Source organism: Lagopus muta, chromosome 11, assembly GCF_023343835.1.
Source record: "Lagopus muta isolate bLagMut1 chromosome 11, bLagMut1 primary, whole genome shotgun sequence".
NCBI classification, from domain to species: domain Eukaryota; kingdom Metazoa; phylum Chordata; class Aves; order Galliformes; family Phasianidae; genus Lagopus; species Lagopus muta.
The window spans coordinates 19,550,982-19,571,586 of record NC_064443.1 but is presented as its reverse complement, the minus strand read 5'-3'; the positions used below and the strand labels follow the sequence as shown (position 1 = coordinate 19,571,586).

General features: G+C 43.6%; 1 protein-coding gene across 11 annotated transcripts in view; it reads left to right on the top strand.

The window, feature by feature from the left end:
* The window catches only part of TMCC1 (transmembrane and coiled-coil domain family 1), a 105,754-nt gene that overhangs the window by 67,666 nt on the left and 17,483 nt on the right, over window positions 1-20,605 (top strand). The window contains exon 1 of one of the 11 annotated variants that reach the window (XM_048957454.1): window positions 8,078-8,439. The exons of 9 other annotated variants lie outside the window; for them this stretch is intronic. In XM_048957454.1, coding sequence (XP_048813411.1) covers window positions 8,410-8,439 — 30 coding nt within the window. In that variant the 5' untranslated portion in view covers window positions 8,078-8,409. Of the gene's footprint in view, window positions 1-8,077; window positions 8,440-8,571; window positions 18,101-20,605 lie in introns of those variants that run through there. One more of the 11 variants, XM_048957450.1, reaches the window with a different exon arrangement.

Below are 20,605 nucleotides of genomic sequence, written 5' to 3'. Positions count from 1 at the left end.
TTCATAACATTTGGACAACTAGCTAGCCCCCTCTCTATTTCCAAGAGGGGAAAGGGAGATGTAATCATTTTCATTTTGTGTTAAAGTGCCTTTGATCAGCAATGCCTTGGCGGTTAAACATGTGTTCTCCAGTGTTCTTTGCCTGTACCCTCTATGCCATGTAGCTTCTGAAGGAGCCTTCTCTTTGAAGGTGGTATGCATGCTAAGTGACTTTTGAATGACTGTAATCCAGGCAAATCCACTTCAGTACCAGTTAGCATTAACGCAGCCAATGGAAACAGTCTGGAGCTTTGAAACAGAAGGGTTTTACGTGGGTCATACGTGATCCCTATCTGCAGTATGGGAGTACAGTAACATTCAGATACAGGAATTTTTTCTTCTTTTTAGCCTATAAATAATGCAAAGGTATTTTTTAGCAGGGGAAAATGAGGCTGTGGGACCCATCTGTACATTGACAGCTGCACTTTGTGTTTGATCTTCATGAAAACGTCTTGTAGCATTAATGTATCTTATCACCGGGTAAGGTTGGTGGTTTTCTTCTGCTTTGTGGTGTGTCTCACTCACTGTTTTTCCATTCCTATCCCTCTGTCTCTTTGTTAAAGAGATCAAACACGTTTTAAAAAACAAACAAACAAACAAACAAAAAAACCCAAAACAACCCCATAATTGAAAGGGGAGTAATAATAATGGGCTTAAGAGTTTAAATCATATTGATTTTTAACAAAACCAAATGCATGCTAAAGTCCATTTTAATGAATCCTGGCACTCTGAATAGCAAAATATAAATTTCAAGGAGCATCTTCTCTGCGTTTTGGTATCACAACCTTTGAGTGTTGGAAGTAATATGGGACCACAGCTCTGAGATAAGCTATTGTAATTTGAAAGTACCAAATATGTATATTTAGCATTGCTATTAAAATTCTCTGAACTTTTCTGCCCACCGAAAAGAAGATATTAAGCATTCTAGCATGTAACAAGCAAAAAGAGTTGATGAATGGACTGACAAACACTTGTAATGAGATACCAAGGGAGGTCAAGATGTGCTATAATTTGGGCAATTTTGACTAAAGCAATAGTTTGTCTTCATCATGCCACGTAGAAAACGTTATAAAAATTTGTGCTTGATATTCATAAAAATTCAGCATGCACTGCACTTCAGTGATGTTTACATTCACAAAAAATATGGTCTTGTCTTTAAGATTCTGTAGTGTCAGATTAGCCAAACCCAGCAAGAGCACAGCAGCTCCTCTGACATGGTAAAGGATGCAAAGTGATCATGTGTGTAGGAAATTCTGTTTTTCATGTATCTGTAACACTCAACCTAAGATTACAGGCGTTTAGATTTTCTCATTGCCTCAGTGAGCGTGGAACGCAGTACTGCTGCTCAGACGTGTAGAGAAGAGAGCTTACTCCAGATGTCACTGGAGAGCCTTCAGTTAAACTTTGAAATTGTATTATTTCAGGATCTCTTTGTCTGACAAAGTAAATACACCTTGAGTAAGTAAAAAAGATATTCAGATGAATGGAATTGTTGTAGATTCGTAGTATGATTGTGAAAACCAAGGGACAGCTGTTTGCAGGCAGCCCAGCCCTGCCTTTCTCCTGCTGTGATAGGATCGTACTACAAATAGTTTTCTGCAGCGTTTGGTTCTCTTTGCTATCTTAAGAAATGCTCTCAGCTGACATGAATTTGCACCTGAAGAACGCACTCTAAATGTCATGAAGTTGCTGTTTGTGACTGTTTTCTTGGAATGGGTCAACGGTGTGCTCGTGCTGCTGCTGTCCTGCACTTCAGAGCTCCTCTACTGACTGTGGTGAGAGCTATGGCAATTTCCTCATCAGCTGAGCTGAAATCTTACGTCCTGCTTCACTCACAAACAGGCACTGGGTGAATGGGTGAAAAGAGACTAAATAAGAATTCTTAATTATCTACCATGATAGCACGCTTTCATATCTTTTGTGTAGTCTCCTTCCCTTCTCCGGCTGTGTTTTGGAGGTTTTCTCTGCGGCTGTTGATCTCGGCTGCCTTCCAGAGGAGCACTAACCAATTAGCATTGTAATGTGTTATGGAGAGATTCCCTTATTTCCTTACTTTTCCTCATTGTCTCCATCCCAGAAGCTCACTGTGCCTTGTCTGTCCCATAGCAGTATTTTGTGACGCTATTACTTTCATGGTGCTGTTCAGTTACGTATTCCAGATAGTATTTAACAGAGCCTCATGCCACTCAGGTAGGTATTTCATCTTCCAGTTCTGCTGTTTTCGTATTTGTCAATAATAAAACTTATCTAAAATGTTTAAAGAGAGAGATTTTACAATTAGAAACTTCAAAATTAGAATCATTAACAATCTGAGTAAAAAGAATGTCTGGTTCTGGTCTGAGCAGAGCAGACCCACGTCTAGCTGTGTTTGTCATCAGTATAATCTATTTAGGGAAAGAATTGAAACTCTGCTGTATTTGCTTGGGAAATTGACTAATCCGACATTTAATTAACGAACAAACACACACATTTCAGATGCTCTGTTGGATGGTGCTGTGTGCTGCCTCCAGCCTGTGCCCAGTTCTGCTCTGAACACTGCAGCCCTGTGTGGGAGGCAGGAGCCCACACAGCTTTGCTGTGGTCAGAGTGCTTCACACGAGGGGGGAGATGATTATATACATCTTGAGGTATGAACTTTGATATGAAAAATTGATTTTAAAGTAATTTATTCTTTATTCTGCTGTGTTTACGTGTTAGTTGTTAGGATTAGACGTGCTGCTGTTCTCCTGAGCAGAGCTCTGCTGTTGCTCAGCTGATGGCTGAACTGCCAGCTGGCAGGCTGCTTGGTTGGGTTAGTTTTTAGACTCTCTGTAAACTACGTTAAAATGTATATGAATATATATATGTGTGTGTGTGTGTGTGTGTGTGTGTGTGTGTGTGTAAAAATAGAGTAATGGGATACATTTTAATGCTGCTCTAAGCGATTTTAACTAAAGATGCTTTCACGCTGAGTTACTGTGGACAGTTTGTAAGTCCTCTTTTGCTGACATTGCCTGTGTGTGTCCGTGTTGTTGCTGTGTTGCTGGTATAACTCACCCTGCAGTCTGGATGCTCTGGAGCTGGGATCAGGTTCTTGTTGACAGCTGTTTGGCGTTGGGTTACTGAAGGGCCCTCATGCCCTGGGTGCGGGAAGGCTCTCGGTGCTGGCGCTGTGGGCAGAGCAGCCCCAGCCGGTCGTTGGGTGCAGAGCCCCAGCTGCTTGCTTTGTTGAGGAAAACCCCTCTGTTGCACAGAAAATGCACAGTTAAGGAGCCTGGGGCGAACTGAGGGGAAGAGATGCCCGAAGTGCCAGCTCAACCACGCTCCCACAGCCTGGGATGGAAGCCAAGAAGCTCTCACCAGTCCGGCATGTGGTGAACAATCGGTGAAATTTGTGCAGCTTTGCACTGTTTGAACTTAGCATGGTTTTATTTTGCTGGCTCGAGTGCATTAAGCCTGACTGTTCAGCCTGTTCCACAGTTTCCATGTACCAGCTCTCCATTCTGGTCGTATTTCATCTAATGCACAATTCCAATGGTACATGTTGCTCAAGGGCCATCCAGCTGTTACCTGCTTGTGGTAGTGTTATTCTCAAGATGTTTTGTTGATCTGGCCATCTAAACTGTGACTTTGGTCTTTTTTGGATTGTTTATTAATGTTCTGTAGTTAATGGTTTTAGCACGGTAAAGGGGAATTTTATGAGGGCGGCTCCAAAAATAATGCCTCCTGTGTTTTGATGTTGGCCCACAAAGTCAGAGGTGGTTGGAGGTGGTGGGATAGCAGTAGAGGTTGAACTTTTCCCCAGCATTCTATTATGTTTTGTTGCTGTGTGATACATAGCAGCAGAGGGGTACTCTGATGGAGTGGCAGACCAGCAGCAGGCAGCTGAGATTTTGTGTTTCCCACCTGAGCAGTCATTTAACGTCTCCTCCAGACACAAGGCAGCAATGCAGGGTGTCGTAAGCTGCTCCACAGGGAGTTGAAATGTACTGTCCTCTAATCTGATACCAGTTTACAACTGTTTCTTCACTTAGGTAAGACTGCTTCCTTCACAGTAAATTATATTGCGTAGGTATTACTTTTGCAAGGTCAGTGTATTTCCTCCTTGATAAATGATGATCTGATGTCTGGTTTCATTTGACAATAGATCCAAAATTACGTGTGCTGTATGATTGTGAGGTCCAGTCCCTATGCTCAAAGCCAGAACAGCTCAGCAAGCTGCATGGCAGTGTCCAACTGGGTCTGAGTGGCCCCAGGAATGGAGTTTCTGCAGCCTCTCCAGAACTTGCTGCAATGTTCAGTAATCCCTACAGCTATTAAAAAATAAAAAAAATAAAAAAATAAAAAGTTTTTTGTGTGTGTTTGTTTGCTTTTTATTTTCAATGCATCTCCTATGCATCCTTCATAACTTCTCAGTGAACAACTTTGGCACAGATAAATCTTTTAAGACACCTGCTCTTATTTGAGGACTTAAACTTTGAAAATTGCAGTTGATTTAATGCTGTGGCTCACAGGTCCTACTGAACTGAGAGAATTTGAGGAAGAGAATTCTGATTATGAACGGATTTTAAGGAAAATGCAGAGCCCTTCATGCCCTCATATACTGAAAAACATGACTGAGATAGGAGGGGGGAGTAGGAGCAAATGTTTACGGTGCTGCAGTGCGTGGCTGTTTGTAGTGTTCTTTGTAGAAATCTGCAGTGAAAGAAAACAGCGGCTAAGTATTTTATGTGTTTTCTGGTTAATATGCACAATAAGGCAGTTTTCTGCAGTTTGCCTCAATAGTGACTAAATGCTAAGAAGATTTGAAAAGAAAAACTTGACTTGATTCTCTAGAAGAGATCAGTGTGCGCACAACATGCAGGTCTTTGTGACTGCAGACGATGCCTTTTGCACGCAGCTCTTCTAGAACCATAGGTGTGCTTTTCTCTCATTGTGCACCATCTCCTTGCTGTCACTCTGGTCACGTTTCAGGTTACTGAGGATTGCCTCTCTAGAATTTCTTTTGCTTCCTTCAGAGTAAACCTGGTTTCTAGATGAAACTGCTGCTCTGTTCTGGGGGGTAATTACCTGAATGGTTAGTGGCTCGCGCGTACTGAATGGTGGTGATATCTTGGCAGCCTTAGTAGCATTTCAAGTGGAGTCCTGCTGCACTGTAAACTTTGTTGATTTCATTGCTACAAAATTAGGAAACAGTTTTTATGTCGCGTTGTATAGAAAAAGGACATTGCATTAGATCCTTTTTATGATGTGGAGAAGCATGTCTTAATTATTCAAGCTCAGGAGATACTTCAACCAAAATTCTTTCTGCTGGTGCAGAATATGTTTGTATTTATAACATGAGGTGCTCTTCTGCAGTTATTGAGCAGAGTTGCTTCTGAGAGGGAATTTCATGCGCGACTTCTGGCTGTCTTCTGGGTGAGGTTTGTGTGATCTTCTGTGCGTGCGCCTTGCTGCCTTACAGCAAAGCTGAGCTGTCTTCAGCTGATCAATGATGGTTTCATTAATAGTGAGCAGAGAAACTCTGCTGAAGAAGCAAACAACTCAGTACTTTCAGGAAAGTCATACTGTCCCCTTGGAGGCCAGGTTTCTGAAGAAGGGAGAGGGCAGGACTCAGGGCTGCGCAGTGGTGTCTTTGTTGCTCCCTGTCCTACATGGATGCCCAAGTTTACACAGCTGGAAAAGGGAGATGGTACCGGTGGTAGAATTTGCTGTTTGATTTCAGCTGTCCTCTTATAACTCTTAAATGTCAGTCAAATTAAGCTGGGTCAGTGCAAAATGCTCTGCTTTAACCACTGAGTTAACTGGGAACATTCTACCAAGAAAATAGTGAACAACTCAGGAAGCAGCTGTGAGCAAAATGAAATAATTACCATAGTGGCAAATTTTGCTTTAGTACCAGCTCAGGGCTTTTGGTCATTTGTATGGGGCTTTTTGGGTGGTGTTGAGTGGGTTGGTTTGTGTGTTATTTTGTTTGTTCTTGTTTAGTTCTTCATTGTGGGGTTTTTGTGGTTTTCTGGATGTTTTGATTTTGCTTTTTCTTTCTCTCTTTCAAGCACTGCCATACATCCACAAAGTGTTTTGAAGCAACGTGTGCTGAGAGCAAGAGTGCGTGTGTGTGTGCAGCAGCCGCAGCTGCTGGGCAGATCTGAGGCACATTCCTGCAGGCAGTGCTGGGGCAGTTCCACAGCCCCTGCCAGGGAGCCAGGGGATGTTACCTCCTCCAGCTGGAGTTACCAAGAGCGAGGCAAAGCCTGCATGGTGAGATGGGAGTAAGAGTAAACTAGGATCACTGGGATCTCCGTGTTACCGCCACGAGCCCTAGAAATGTGCTAACCTGAGCTAGACCAGAGCTTCCTTAATTCATTGCTAGTCTTAGAACGTGCTCTGAATTTACCCAGTCTGAAGCACCCAGAACGTTGATTTATTTTTTTTGAAGGAGGAACAAGAAAGATTTCCTTTCCACTTCAACAGTGAAGAGCTTGAAGTGGTGTGAGCCAAAGGAGTAACGTGATGATTCTGGAATGTTGTAGAATTATCGTCAGTCTCACTCCAGTGGCTTCTGCAAAGCTTCACACTCTCAGTATGAATTTAGAGCATGCTGAACCAAAAGCTACCTACGTACTCACTGAGCTGGAAGGTGGGACAAGATTCCCTTTTAAAATTGGTGATAATTACTGATCTGTTGGGGCTGCTCTAAGAACAAAAGATGTGCTTACTGGCCGAGCTTGAAATGCATCTATTTCTCAAAATTGTAAACCCAGGTAAGGCACCCATTAAGCTAAACGCTTATGTTTTCCACTCTGAGCAGAGTGGAAGGACAAACACTGCCTCTTTTCCATCTTTTAAGCCCAGATCTTGTTGTTACCACTTTTCAAAAATATTTCTGCATTTCTTGCACTTTTTTACATTTTCCTCTCTTAAAACAAGGACCTTTGAGCATGCTATCATTTAGCCGAGCTGCTCAGCAAAGGCAAAAGTTGGATTGGTGGGAATAGTGGCAGTTGAGTCTGCATCCACATCCTGATGGGCTGTTCTCAGGACAGTTTGTAATACGGCAGACTTCCCACTAAAATAGGGACATCAGAAACTTCTCTGGCTACTGCTTGGGAAGTTACTATTACAAATCCAGATAATATCATAATTTAGATTATCTGTGTTTATGACCTGAAAAACGGCAAGGGGAATATGCAACGTCATTATCTCTTAGGTTTAATATCCACCTCTGCTTATACGAATGAACGATGGACGGAAAACCGAAGTGATTAGAAGCCGACAGGATATAACCCGTGTGAAAACATGCCTGATGAATAAGTCAACATTTCTTAAAAGCAGCTTTCTTCTTAAGGTGACTCTAAGCATTGCTGCTGTACTGCAGGGCGGTGGGGTAAGGAGGAACTTCTCTCACTCCTTCCCCAGAAGGACATGTTGTACTGCTGCCCGACAGCTTCCCAAGACATATGGGGCAAGCACTCTGTGCTTCTGCCAGTCATAAAATAAAAGCCTCGTCTTGATCAGTTTCCCCCCACGGGCTCATCTGTGTTGTCAGACTTGTTTGGGATCTGTCCTGCCCTGCGACAGTGTGTGGCTGTGCAGGATAGGAGGAGGGCTCCTGTGTGCTCTGGAGTGCTTTGCTGCATCGCTGCAGGGCAGGGGCAGTGGTGTGCCCCGTGTTTGAGACAGCTTGCCAGTTCTCAGCTCCTTCTCCTATTCTCTGGCCATCCTAGGTGTAGTAGGAACACTGTGCAGGTTGCATCAGTGAGATGTTAGGTGTTTCATTGGCCTCATGTAGGAGCAGGGAACTTCGGAGGCTTCACTGCCATTGGGAATGTAGGTTTTGGATGGGTTTGCAATAAGCTCCTTACCTTGCAACAGTGGTCTGAACAACTTTGTTCAGGTTGTGGATTTTTAGATTGCAGTTTGCCTGGAGTTCTAGAAAAAATCCAAATTCGTCCAACCCAACAGTCTTCCTGTTTGGAGAAAATATGAGGCAGTTTTCTGTTCATTATTATTGTTTTTTTTTTTTTTTTTTTTTAAAGTAAACTTCCAAGACCATCGGACCATGTATTTTCCTTCTGGATTCTGCTGTTTTCCAGAGAACTTTGGAGGCGTTCCTGACAGGGTCGGTGCTGAGGTATTTTTAGCAGGCGCAGTAACTCTTCTGCAGTGCATTCATGCCTCTCTTGCCTGCAGTTACTGTTGCTTTCTCAAACATGCATTCAGGCTTCTGCCAGCACACCCAGGGTAGTGCTGCTTCATGTTACAAGATCCTGCTTTGTCAGGGCAGGGCTCAGAGCCCAGCAGGGCTGGGGCCATCTCTCTAACGTAACCGGGCACGCAGCATGCTCGGTGCTGGGCTGGCACCGCGTGCTCCCCTGCCTGGCGCCCAGCATGGAGGGCTCACCGCCTGCCTCCGAACGAGTATGTCCTGCGGTTCCTCCTCCCTCGGGTGTCGGTGATGCTGCTGTGAATATTGCTGGGTGGCTGGGTAGAGAGCAGGGTCGTGGGTGGGAGGCTGGGATTCATGCTTTGTTAGTTGCTGCTGCTAGAGTTTGCTTTTTGAAGTTCAGTTCGCTAGCTGCTGCCTATTGCAACAGCAGAGGAATAACATTAAAGGTCTTCTGTCCCTTTAATTTTTTTTTTATTATTTTTTTCCTCTGCTGTTGTTCAGTAGTTAGCTGTGTTTGTTTCCTAGCCTAGGTTCAGTACTAAACTTAAGAAAACTGCAGTTTGCACTGCTGACGTACTGTTAAATATTTGTTCTTACTGTGTGGGTAAAGATTTCATGCTGGGAGAGAGATTCCCCAGGGAGCTGCAGTTTGAATGGCTTTGTGTAAGGCTGTGGTCAGAGTTTGCCTGGTTCTGGTGATGTCCTGCAGGGAGCTGTGAGGTTGGGCTCCAGCACAGGGCACAGCACAGCACACAGCTGGCTGCTCGGCGCGTTTGGTGGGCGGTGTGAGTGGCAGAGGTTGGCTAAGGTCAGCTTTTAACATTGCTGAAGATCTCTTTTGCATGTAATGATTGTGTTTTATCAGAATATTCCGTTCCATGAAATGCCCAATTCTTCAAAACAGAAATGCACTTTTTTGGAACGTCTACCCGCGAATCCTGGTTTCACAAGAGGTATTTTGGTTGACTTCAAAATCACGCATTTCAAATCAGTTCTTCAATAGAAAAATGGTGGCAAATCTCATAGTGCTTTCCTTCTCTCAGACTATAGAAACTTCCTAAATCCCCAGGTTGCAGAGAGCATTAGCAGTGATTTTTGCCCGCCCGTCCGTGCTGTGCTGCTGCACTTGGCTGCCTTTCTCTTTTCTGCTCACTCTGCCCAATGAGGGCTCTGTTGGTGCCGGGGCCAGGCAGGGCTGGCTGCAGTGTGGGCGCGGGGCTGGCAGCTCGCAGGGATGGCGATGGAGAATGACATCTGTGTTGGGCGCGCGTCGCTCCCGGAGGACAGAGCTGCATTGTTGGCACAAAGAGAAGTGAGAATGCTAAAAGCATTTCAGTTATTTTCTTTCTGTTGTACAATACTTTTTTTCTGTTCTGTTGGTAGCCCTGAACGTAGAGCTGCTTCCAAAAATTAAGTGAGCTGAAAGTGGAAAGAGCTCAGTTTGTCTCATTTTTGCTTTTTGGAACTTACAGGAAATGAGTTTTTAGTTTTATACTGGGCATTATCAAAGCCAGGCTAAAGTGCCTGGAGAACTGGTACAAAAGCTAGGTGATAACTGAGCTACTGAAAAGGAGGCATTACTTTCAGTCTCTCTAGTTTCAGCTTTTTATTTGTGAATTTATTCGGGGGGAATGAGGAACATACTCGGTTTTGGTAACTAATAATTACGATTTTAAACATTCAGCTTTATTGTGTCATCAGTTTATCTTCTCCTGTCTGGGTCTTCAGTACTGTTCCACAAGATTGGGAAAGACCAGAATTTCTGCTATTCATATTGCACGAGGAATATGTGGGGTAAAGGGAAGAATTGATGTAGCAGAGAGGACGTGTTATGTGTGTGGTTTTATAAACTGTCAGTGGAAAAAAAAAATAGCACAGGGCTGCATGTTTAAAAAAAGCCCCTTTGTAGGTCATCTGCAAGGAAGAATTACATCTTGGTTGTCAAAAATGATATTGAGTTGTGGGGTTTTCTTTTTTGTAAAACAAAACATTGTTTTTATTTCTGCTTGTATTTTCAATACTGTTTTGACATTCCACTTTCACCAAAGCCACCAAGAAGAATCAGCTCTGAACAGTGCCTTATTGTTCAGCATGGTTTGTCATTGCTGTTTACAGTGCTGCAGCTTCCTCACGTTAACCAGGCTATTAAACTAGCTGGATGTTATCGATGGGAAGCTTTGGCATTATCCAGGGAAGATAGCTGTTAAAATAGGGCAGAGAAGCTCATTTCTAGCAGATCTGTAGTTCAGTTATATCCTGAACAATATCACTGCTAGACAGATTTCCTTTCCTGTGAGACAGTCTTAAGACCACAACCCAAATGGGAATTAAATCTTTTTTTAAAAACACAAGCAAACAAAAAAGAACCACCCTAACAATTTCAAAACAGTGAGAGGGCAGCAGGGGAAAGGGAAAGTTCCAGAGCAATGGAAGTGTTCTAATAAATCAGTACGTCCTCACAATGGGAGGCTGAAACTTGAGACAAAAAGAGTGCAAGTTAATTCAGAGCATCTGGAGCATCAAGGGGCAAAACAGGACGCCCACTGGAGAAGGGTCAGTGGGAATAGGGCTCAGGAAAGGGGAGCCAGAGTTCCTGGGGAACTCTCGTCTGCTCTTCTTCCTAGAGGCTGGTTGGCAGACCTAGGATACATTCTTACGCTCCAAGCTGGAATTTAATAAACAAGCAGAAGCACAGAGGTTCCAAGGAGAAGTAGAACACAGGTCCAGCTTTCCTGCTGCGCACAGCTGAGCTGAGAGTGAAGCTTCTCAATGAGGAAGCAGTTCTTTAGGTTCAGGGAATGCTCCCTGTGACTTTTGACTCTAAGAGTGAAGGTAGGTTGCTCTTGAGACAGATAAGAGTGTTTGGAACAAGGCTGCTGTCTAAAAGGACAGAGCTATAGATGATATATTTCTTAGGCATCTGTGCGCAAAAAGCAATGCTGTAATTCGGTGCTAGCAGTAGGAGCAACATAGGATTCAGACCAGTGAAAAGAGATGGAAGAGTAATATCTTGCTGAGCAGCTCATAGTATTTTAAGGTTTTTAATCAAATAAATCAAAGAGAAATGAAAAAGTTAATGCTTCAAGCTTTGTCAAGAACTCGGTTCCAAAGATCCCATTGACAGTTTCTTCTCCATTGGTAACGTACCACTTTGGATTTAAGATCATATATGCTCTAAGCTGTAGAGCAGTGTTTATTTGGGGGAAGTAAAGGGATGCTAATTTGGGGAAGACTGATGAAGAAGACAAAAATAACCTGAAAGTAATCAAACACAGATGCTAGTTTCTGTGATAGCCAATTGCTTTTGTACTCTGTGGGAAGGGATAGAATTTCCTACTTTCTCTCATTGGGTTAAGCTTGAGTACATCCAGAATGATGTAGTTTCATAAACTTCTGGATAGAATTACCATTGAACAAAGTTTATCAGAGCTCGTGACTCCCAGATCAATCAAAGAAATCGTTCAAATTATTATTCTGTTTTTTAAATAAGGGAATAAGTAGGGATTGTTGTGTGCCAGTTGCTGACATTGGCGGCTTCTTGCACATTATGGACCCAGAGCATGGGCAGAGACGCAGTCCACATTCTATTCAATACTCTCTCTGAAACCTGCAAGAGCAACACCATTTTCTTTTGTTTCAATTAATCCATGCGATCAGTGACCCTGTTCACAGTTCGCATTCACATCTTGGTTCTGTGTTCTGGAATGAAGGAGCTTTCTGTTCAGTGTATTTGCATTCATTTATGGCTCATGGGGATCTGCTTTCCTCGCCCCCAGTACGTTCGATGTTCCTTCTGACTGTGTAACTCATCAAGAGTTTACTTTATGCACTTCTATATGCAGTTCTAAAAGGTGGACTTGCTGCTTTTGTGCACTGAGTTTCATTGGCCTTTCTATCATTAGGATTTTTGTAGAGGTTTTGCAAATTCCAAATATCTCCGCATCTTCCTGTTTTCATTGCAAGCTGAGAACAACACGCATCATCCTCAGTGTTGATCTACAGACTTCAGCTTCTGGCACATGCATCTTGCCTTGCCATTGCAGCGATCGGAACAACTCATGTTTTCAAATGCAACTAACGTGCAGCAGCTCAATGTGTCAGCTGGGTTCTTTATTGACACTTTGAGGGAAGTCAGGCCTTGAATGCTAAAAGCTAAACCAGCAAGATGCTTAGCAAATGCTGAGAAGATATTTTTGATTGGTTTGGTTTTTTCCTAATCTTTTATTAAGAAGAAGGTGTGAAAAGGAAATTTTTTGCACAGTCAGAAATTGTTAACAATGTGATAACCAGAAATAATCATTTTAGTAGATAGATATCCAACATAGCTGAAATCTACGATGTGGTTAAAAGGAAACTGAAGCAGCTTGAACTACAGCTGTCTGCCTTTCCATGTTGTTATTGGGGAAAGCACAGCAGAAAGGGAGCGTGTGGGTTCTGTATCAGGATTACATTAGACTCTATGATGATATGCGTGCCAGCGGTACTGAAAAATGGAACACCAAGGCTGCTTGCAAATTTTCCATTTTTAGGTTGCAGCTTTACTGGTAAACTTAATGCTTTACACAGAGTGGGCATTTCTCCTTGACTGTGGCTTCTGCTGAACCATAGTGGTGTTACACAGTGTGCTGACAGTCTTTATTTTGCTTTCTATCATGTTGGGAAAAGAGAATTCTGTAGACTTTAAATAAATAAATAGCACTTAAGAGCTGTGAAAGAGGATCTGAGGTATTATATGCGCATTCAGACCTGCAGCCCTCTGCACAGCATTAGCCAAGCTCTTGCGGGGCAGGAAGGGCTCAGTTTCTTCCCTTACAGGCTGGGCTTTAACTGGCACTGCAGGTTCTGGGTGCCTTCCTCTGCACTCCAGGCTTGTTCTCTGGCATCTGCAGAGCTGGATGCTCTTCAGTTCTGATTCCAGACCCCCGCTGTGAACCTGGGGTTCTTTGTGCCTTGACTTTCTGTACCTCCTTCCCACCTGTCCTTCCCTCTCTGTGAGGCAGAGGAGGAATTCACAGTGTTGGTGTTTTTAAACTCTGGATCAGAGCTAAGATGGCATATTATGCTGAAAAATTACAGTGGTTGCCGACAACTGCCTGTCTGATTTGTTAGCTCTTGAGAGCCTACTCTTGAGAGAGTAGGTCTGATTAAATAATATTCCAGGAGCTGAATGCATCTTCCCACTTCCCTTTGTGTTCACTAGCATGGACAGAAAGTGTCCCAAAGTTTGGAACTGATTGCGGGTGAGTATCTGCATGTGCTCAGCACTTCTCCATTGGCAGTGTCAGCCGGCAAGGGCAGTGGGAGGTGAGGGCTGTGGCCATGCTCAGTGAGGCATGGCACCCAGCAGGCAGCCATAGCAGTCTGCTCGCAGCCAGGGCTTACAACAGTTCTAGAAATGCCCATTGCGCTGTTACTCATCTGTAGGTTACAAACTTCTTATGAGGAGGGTCTCTGCTTTCAGGTAAGCAGAGAGATAGCAAGTGGGCTAGTGATGCTGGGGTGGATGTGCTGGCAGCCACTTGCTGGGTCCCAACCTGACAGGGTCACTTGAGCTATCCTTGGGCCATGCCCCACAGAATCACAGAATCGTAGGGGTTGGAAGGAACCTCCAGCAGGTTCCAAGGCAGTTGGGGTGGTGTGTGGGGTCAGGGTGCCTGTGCCTCAGATTGCCCAGAGCATTATTACTGCATGCACCACTCTGTTGCAGAGCAACGCAAGGTAACATTTCTTGTAAAATGTCCGTAGTGTTGCCAGTTTCCTAAAGGATGAAGAGCATCCTCATACGCAAATGTAATCCCTAAACCAGTAATTGGAGCCATCTGCTGGCTAACGACAACACTAGCTGCAGGTTGTGGTTGGGCATGACTTCAGTTGTCAGTGGCATCAGCATAGCTCGCTCTGGGCTCCTCCTGGAGATTCAGTATGGTATGCTTTGCTGAAATATCTACAGTGTTATAACTGAAATTTTTGCACTTCACATCAGTGCTACCGATGCGGTATCTGTCCTCTGCCTTCCTTCTTAAATTTTTTGATAAGTGCTTGTAGAAACATTGCAGTGCCTTTTGGAAGAGCATGTGAGGAAGTGATGGACTGTTTATCTTAAGGCGATTAAAACAGGCAAGAAGCTGCCAATAGTCCTATACCAGACCATAGTCTGAATGAAATAAATCGATAGAAGGCAGAGAAAGTCATTGCTAACTTTTTCCCAGTGGGTATTTTCAGAGGAGGGGATCAGCAGTTCTGTGCAGTGACTTTGTAGCCTCAGAACTGAAATTAAAAGGTTAAATAATCCATTGTCTTAAAGTGCTTCTGATACAAGCAGAACCTTATACCACCAGGTTACTGTTGCTTTTAAAATCACACATAATTTTGCAAATTTGTATATGCTAACAAGAGTGGCAAAGTGATGTTAGGCCTTGTGCCTCGGGCAGTGAGCACACAGCAGGCCATTGGTTTTCAGTTCTGGCATTGTTGTGGATCAAGCCAAGACATCTGCAGAGTGCCGGAACTTATTACTCACCTCATAGTTAACCAGAGAGCCTGGCGCAACATTTTTGTATCACTGAGATTGTTAATTCAGGAATAGTGTTTGGCTGTTAACTCTTCACTGCATAGGAGTCCATATAAAGCTCTAGATAACAAGGGCAAATTTTGTGGCAGTGCATGTATGTATGTGCTATATATGTACTATGCAACATATTTTTATATATTGCATGTATAATAAATTAGCAAATCAACTAGCAAATGAGAATTTTCTCTTAAACTTGCCCACAGTACTGTGGGCCTTGCAGTACTGCTCAGCACCACTGGTGACGCATCTGCAGAACTGGCACTCAGCTTCACGTTCTGTAGTTCTTGGCCTCAGCTGCATGCAGGTTAGTTGTCTTTCCCCTGCCCCTGACGGGTTCTGGATATCTGTGGCCTTGATGTTCACTGTTGGTGCAGCCCCAGAAAGGGACACCAGATAAGGAGCCCTTGCACTGCAGGCAGGCAGCCAACTGGCTGTGCTCGGTGCTGTGCCCCGGGAACCTGGCATGGATTTTCAGTGAGACCGTCATGAGCTCCCTGCTGCTGGTGTGTGCTGAGCACCTGGAGCCAAATTAAGGATGCCTCGCTATGGTGCTGGCCTAGTTTCTTTCTGGTAATTGTGTTCTGCCTCTGTAGACTGCTGCTGCTTCAAGGTTTTTTGTTCCCTACAACTGTTGCTTGTGACCTCATTTTTTCAATCTCACTGATGTAGCTCTTACATTTTTGTTGCGAGGAACCTGCTGAAGCTGCTTATGCTGTCAGTGCAGTGGGCACCCCAGGAATCCAGAGATACTCACGTATGTGAGGTACTCTGGGCTGGTGGGCAGTGGACATCACGTTTTCGTCACAGTCTGAGCACTGGCATAGGGGACAGCACAGGAATGGTATGACTGCAAATCAGCTTTCAAATTTTCCACTGTTTTCTTGCTGTCTTACTTGATGTTTTGCATTGTTTGATGTTTGGCAAAATTCACATTTCACCGGATGTGTGGATCTGTGTTATTTTTTCCCTAAAATTCTGTTTTGGTCTTTGAAAGAGCTCTCATCTTGTTACAAGGGTCATATGAGCATCTAATCTCCACAAGTTTTTAAGCCAGCCACAAAAAGCCAATGTGCCTCTCTCCCATCCCTCCAGGTGATGCTCAGCCTATGAGCTTGATTTTTGTTTGTTTGTTTGTTTTTATTGCTCTGTAAAACTTGCAAGGGCTGTCCAATCACAGTAAATGAAATGATGAGTCCATCTGCATGTATTTTCTTAGGTTTGTATGTTGCTTTACATCATGAAACGGTCTTTGTAAATTGCAGTGGAATTCCTGTGAATTGAGTAGATTTTAGCCAACATAAATTGCTCTTAAGTAAGGTGACGGATGTTCTTTGTACACAGTGTTCCAGTCTTCCCTTTCGTGTCTCTTAGATGGGATCCACTATTATTAATACATAAAAGAAATCTGAAGGTTTCTCAGTATAGATGTTCATTTGGAATGAGATCTACCGTGTAACCGTGAAGCAGTCCCTTAAAAAAGGGACTCTACCCAGCATGCAGTCGTGTTGAACAGGGCATGGCTTCGGAGCAGGGCGTGTGGTAGCAAAGTATTGCAGAGTGGGGTCAGGAGGAGGCATTTACTGATGCACCAATGCTGATATTTGTTGTTGCTGCCTGTTCATCTTTGGCAAAATGATTGTGAACTCTACTGCAGAACACGAATCTGTGCTGGAGACCCGTTCCACGTGTTACAGTTTGGTGGCTCTGTGCAGCCTGGTCACAAAATTCACTGCGTCTGTGTTAGTTGCCAGCTTCCTTTTTCCTTTTCCTCCGCCCTTCACTCTTCGTGTCTTTTTCTCTAACCTGACAGAAATCTCCAGGAAATGCTTTTGTGTGAACAACTTCTGGTATCTCCACATCAGTGGTGTCTATCTTCTGCCATAGATCAGACTTTGTATTGCTCTTTCTACATGTGATGCTTTTATTTGCCATTTGTGTCTAAGTGCCCTTTAAGATATACTTGCTTTTCCAGAAATGTCGTCTGAGATACCAGTATAGCTCAAAAGCATGGTTTTTCAGCTGTTTTTCCTCTTGTTCTGGCCCCCACTAAAAACTGAATTGTGCTCTTAAGAATATTTTCTTCCACACTGCCTGTGTTTTGAGTCAGTCAAAGGTTTTCTCCTCGCTTATACTGCTGGTACTAATTCATACCCTATGAATTAACATTTCAGCACAGAATTTGATCCTATCAGAAGGGACTGGACTTTAAAAGTATGGGATCATATTTATGTATAATCTGTGCATTGCTGCAAGTTAAGAGAATGGGAAAAAAAGCCCCAAACCCAACCGCAGCAACTTCTACAGGCCAATTTGCATTCTGGTTTTGTTGGTTCCTGAAGCCCTGAAAGCATGCTGCATGGGTATTCTGAATTAATGGTTTTGAAGATGTCCAACTCAAGTTACACAGAGCTTACCTTTGAGACCATCCATCTCTGTCCTGGGCAAATAATAGTAATATTTGCTACAAACAGAAAATGTTAATGAGACAGCAGTGAAGAGCAAGGGGAGGAGAAGCCGTGAGGTGATGGCTTTTCAAAAGTGAGTCTGAAGGAGCAGGACTTATGGTAACTGCAGGTGAGGGTCAGAGCTCAAGTGGTTACAGACGGGTGATGCACGTTTGCTTTACAGCTTCTGCACAGCACAGCGAGGCACCTTTCCTTTGACACAGTCAGTGCAGTTTCTTCTTGCACCAAGGACAGCTAAGGTTACAGTGCTGTTGCTGTCTCTGTTTCGTACTTGATCCCTTATATGACAACTGCTTCCTTAGTAGAGTTCCTTCCTCTCGGAAGATCACAAACGTCTCCTGAAATTTTTCTTTAGTGATTTCTTAAATAGCAGTGTTTCTGTGGTGGTACGAATAGAACATATGGTTTATAGCTGGATTTGTGTCCTCTCGTGCATCTTTGAATCTGTTTTTAACTCTGCTTATGAAGTGAACTGCTTTCTGTGTGCCGAGGAACGTGTCATCCTGGTTCTGTTGATTTGCTGCTGATTTGTCTGTCTGTCATGCTGTCCAACTTATAGGCTCAAATGTGCAGTTTTAAAATAGTGCCATGTGTAGAACGTGGAATGGAAAGCCCTGTAGCTTTAAATCCAGCAGACCCGGCCCTTCTGTGCATCTAAAGCAAATACTCGGGCAGAAGAGGCTCACAGCTTGAGCATGACAGTTTGCTGCAGCAGCGCAGGGGCTCGGCAGGCAGTGATGTCGGCTGCAGGGCGATGCCCACAGCTCCCCCAGCCCTGCAGGCGCATGGAGCGGGGCGGGGGGGAATGCGGGGATGTTGATGTGGTGCTGCTGCACCTCTGTGTGCTGCCAGAGGGACTTCTGTGAGCCAGCAAAGGTAAGAGGAGCACGGGGCATCCTCCTTAGAATGGCGTCAGTCATCTTATTTGGCTGCTCTGTTCAGATCTCCAGAACTTGACCTCATTTTGTAGCATTAGCCGTGGAAATGCTGCATTTTCCTCTGTTGGTAAATTTATATAAAATATAAATATATAAATTTATATAACTTTTCTTCACTTCAGAAGCTGGGAAGCTTGAAGAAGGCTTTTGTCTGAGTGACTGCTGCAATCCATGCAGATCAAACACGGTGCTGCTCCTTGGAGCGCTCTGTTTTTTCTCATTTGGGGGTTTGGTGTGTGTAATGCAGGGAACTATGAAGGAAGAGGCTCGTGCATGCAGCCTGGTATCAGGGAGATGTTGAACTGGCAGCTTTTTAAATATGATGTTTTGCTGTTCTGACTGTGCAAAATGTGTTGTCAGGAAGTAGTAAACAAACTGCAGATTCAAGTTTTACTTCAGGTGAAAAAAAGAAGAGAAAACACCTTCTCATGGAGTCAATGACCTTCAGAAATAAATAAGTAGTTTTCTTTGGTCTTGGTTAGCCCTATAGCCAGGTGCAGCTGTGTCACAAGCCTTAGTTAAAAAAGTGAGCTGTATTTCCCCCACATTTATTAAATACCGAAGAGGAAACAGTAAGGAATTTAAGACTGATCTCTGGTGCAAATAGAAGATAATTCTTTTGAAGTTGCTGCAGTTAGCTTCCCCTTGCATTGTGACTCCAGCATTTGGAAAAAACAAACAAGCAAACAAAAAGCCAGAAATACGGGATGCTGATGTTATGCCTTTGCCATAGATGGATGTTGACCTGAGATTTGTTATCTGCAGAAGACCTTGAGAAATTGTATCGTATTGCAGTTGTGCTGGAAGCATGTATGTCTAATCACATGTGTTTAGCACACTCACTATATTCCTCTGGGAAGATCTGGATCTCCTATGCTGGGATGTGTACTTACTGCATTCATCGTTGTCCATAATGCAAGTGATGCACAGGTGGCTCTTGAGCACAGCTATGTTGGAAATGTGGAGATGAAGTGCTTCAGACAACAGTGAAGACAGAGGACAGTAAGAAAGAGTGTTTTTTATTCCATGTTTCATTTTGATAGATCTGTGTACTTTGCATCTTGGCATCTGTAACATCAGGCTAATGCATCACCCCTTGAGAGCTGGAGGGAAAAATGATTAGAATAGGGTACCGCGTTCTTGCCTTCTGCATCAGACCTGGGCAGTTTGCTGTCACTGTAGTTAGGAGAAGCTTTTGGCATTGGGTAATGGAGATGCTAACAGCAATGTGTGTGCTACCATGAGTGCGATATGTCTCTAGGTGGAGTTCCAAATCAGGAATCATGGAAATACTGAAAGGAGTGTGCTGACTTCAGTGTTTACTGAGTGCGGTGTTTGGTATGGACCAGGACTCTGCTGCCTTGTTCTGCTGGTACCTGCCCTCTCCTCCCTTCAGTGCAGCCACCTCCTTGTAGTCACACTGCATGCACTTTCCTTTCAGATGCCAGAAGGCACGTGCCACATGCGGGTCCATTCCCTGCGCTGCAAACTGCCCTTCCTACACTGCTGCTTCTTGTGTGTTCAGTTTGCTGCTTTGAGCGACATTATGGGTTAAGTGTAGGAGTACCTTTGCAGCACTTAGGGCTGAACAGCAGGCTGTGTTTGCACAGGAAAAGAATCTCTGGGGCCAACTCTTTTGCATAGCTCTCTAGCAAGTGTAATATTAGCTGTGTGTATGTTACATTAGAAAGGCTTAAATAAGGGAACAGTATGTCAAGAGATTATATGTAGGAATGACAGAGAAATGTGTTCACAAGAAACATGAATCCCGTGTTGTGAAATATTTATCTTTTACTGTAAAATGTTGTTTCAGTCAACTTTGAAATATTGGTTACAGTCGCACTCTGCGTTGTGTCTTCAGAAAATACAGCTGAAAAGTAAAAAGAAGTGACAGTTGTGCTCAAATACACAGGCTCATTAGAATAAGTATGTGATGGTGACTTGCATGTGAGCTTTTAGCAGTGGAAAACCCCTTGAGAAGAGGCGGGTCCTGCTCTCAGTACGGCAGTTTTGTGCAGTGGTCATGGAGAGATGTTTGTCTTCCCACACTCCAGACGTCTGAATGGTCGACTCTTTTCTTTATTCGTGTATATGTCAGATGCAGTAATAATCTGTATTTTTTCAGATAGCAGCTTCAAGCATGAGAAAAATAAACAGTACTCTTCGGGAAGTACTAACAGTAGTTTTGTCTGTAAGTTAATGAGATGTGATTTGAGCATTCTGGGGAAACCAGAATGTGTTTGTAGAAGGAAGGGAGAAAATCATTTTACATAGTTATTTTCAGATAAAAGCTTGTGTAAACTTGTTTCTAAATCTATCCTCTCCTCCCAGTATCTACACTTAACTTTTTGTTCAGCTTTACCTCATTTCCTATCCTTATTATTGTAACTTCTGTCCTGATTGGCAGTCTGCACTTGATTAAAAGTCTGCAGCTGCTAAAATA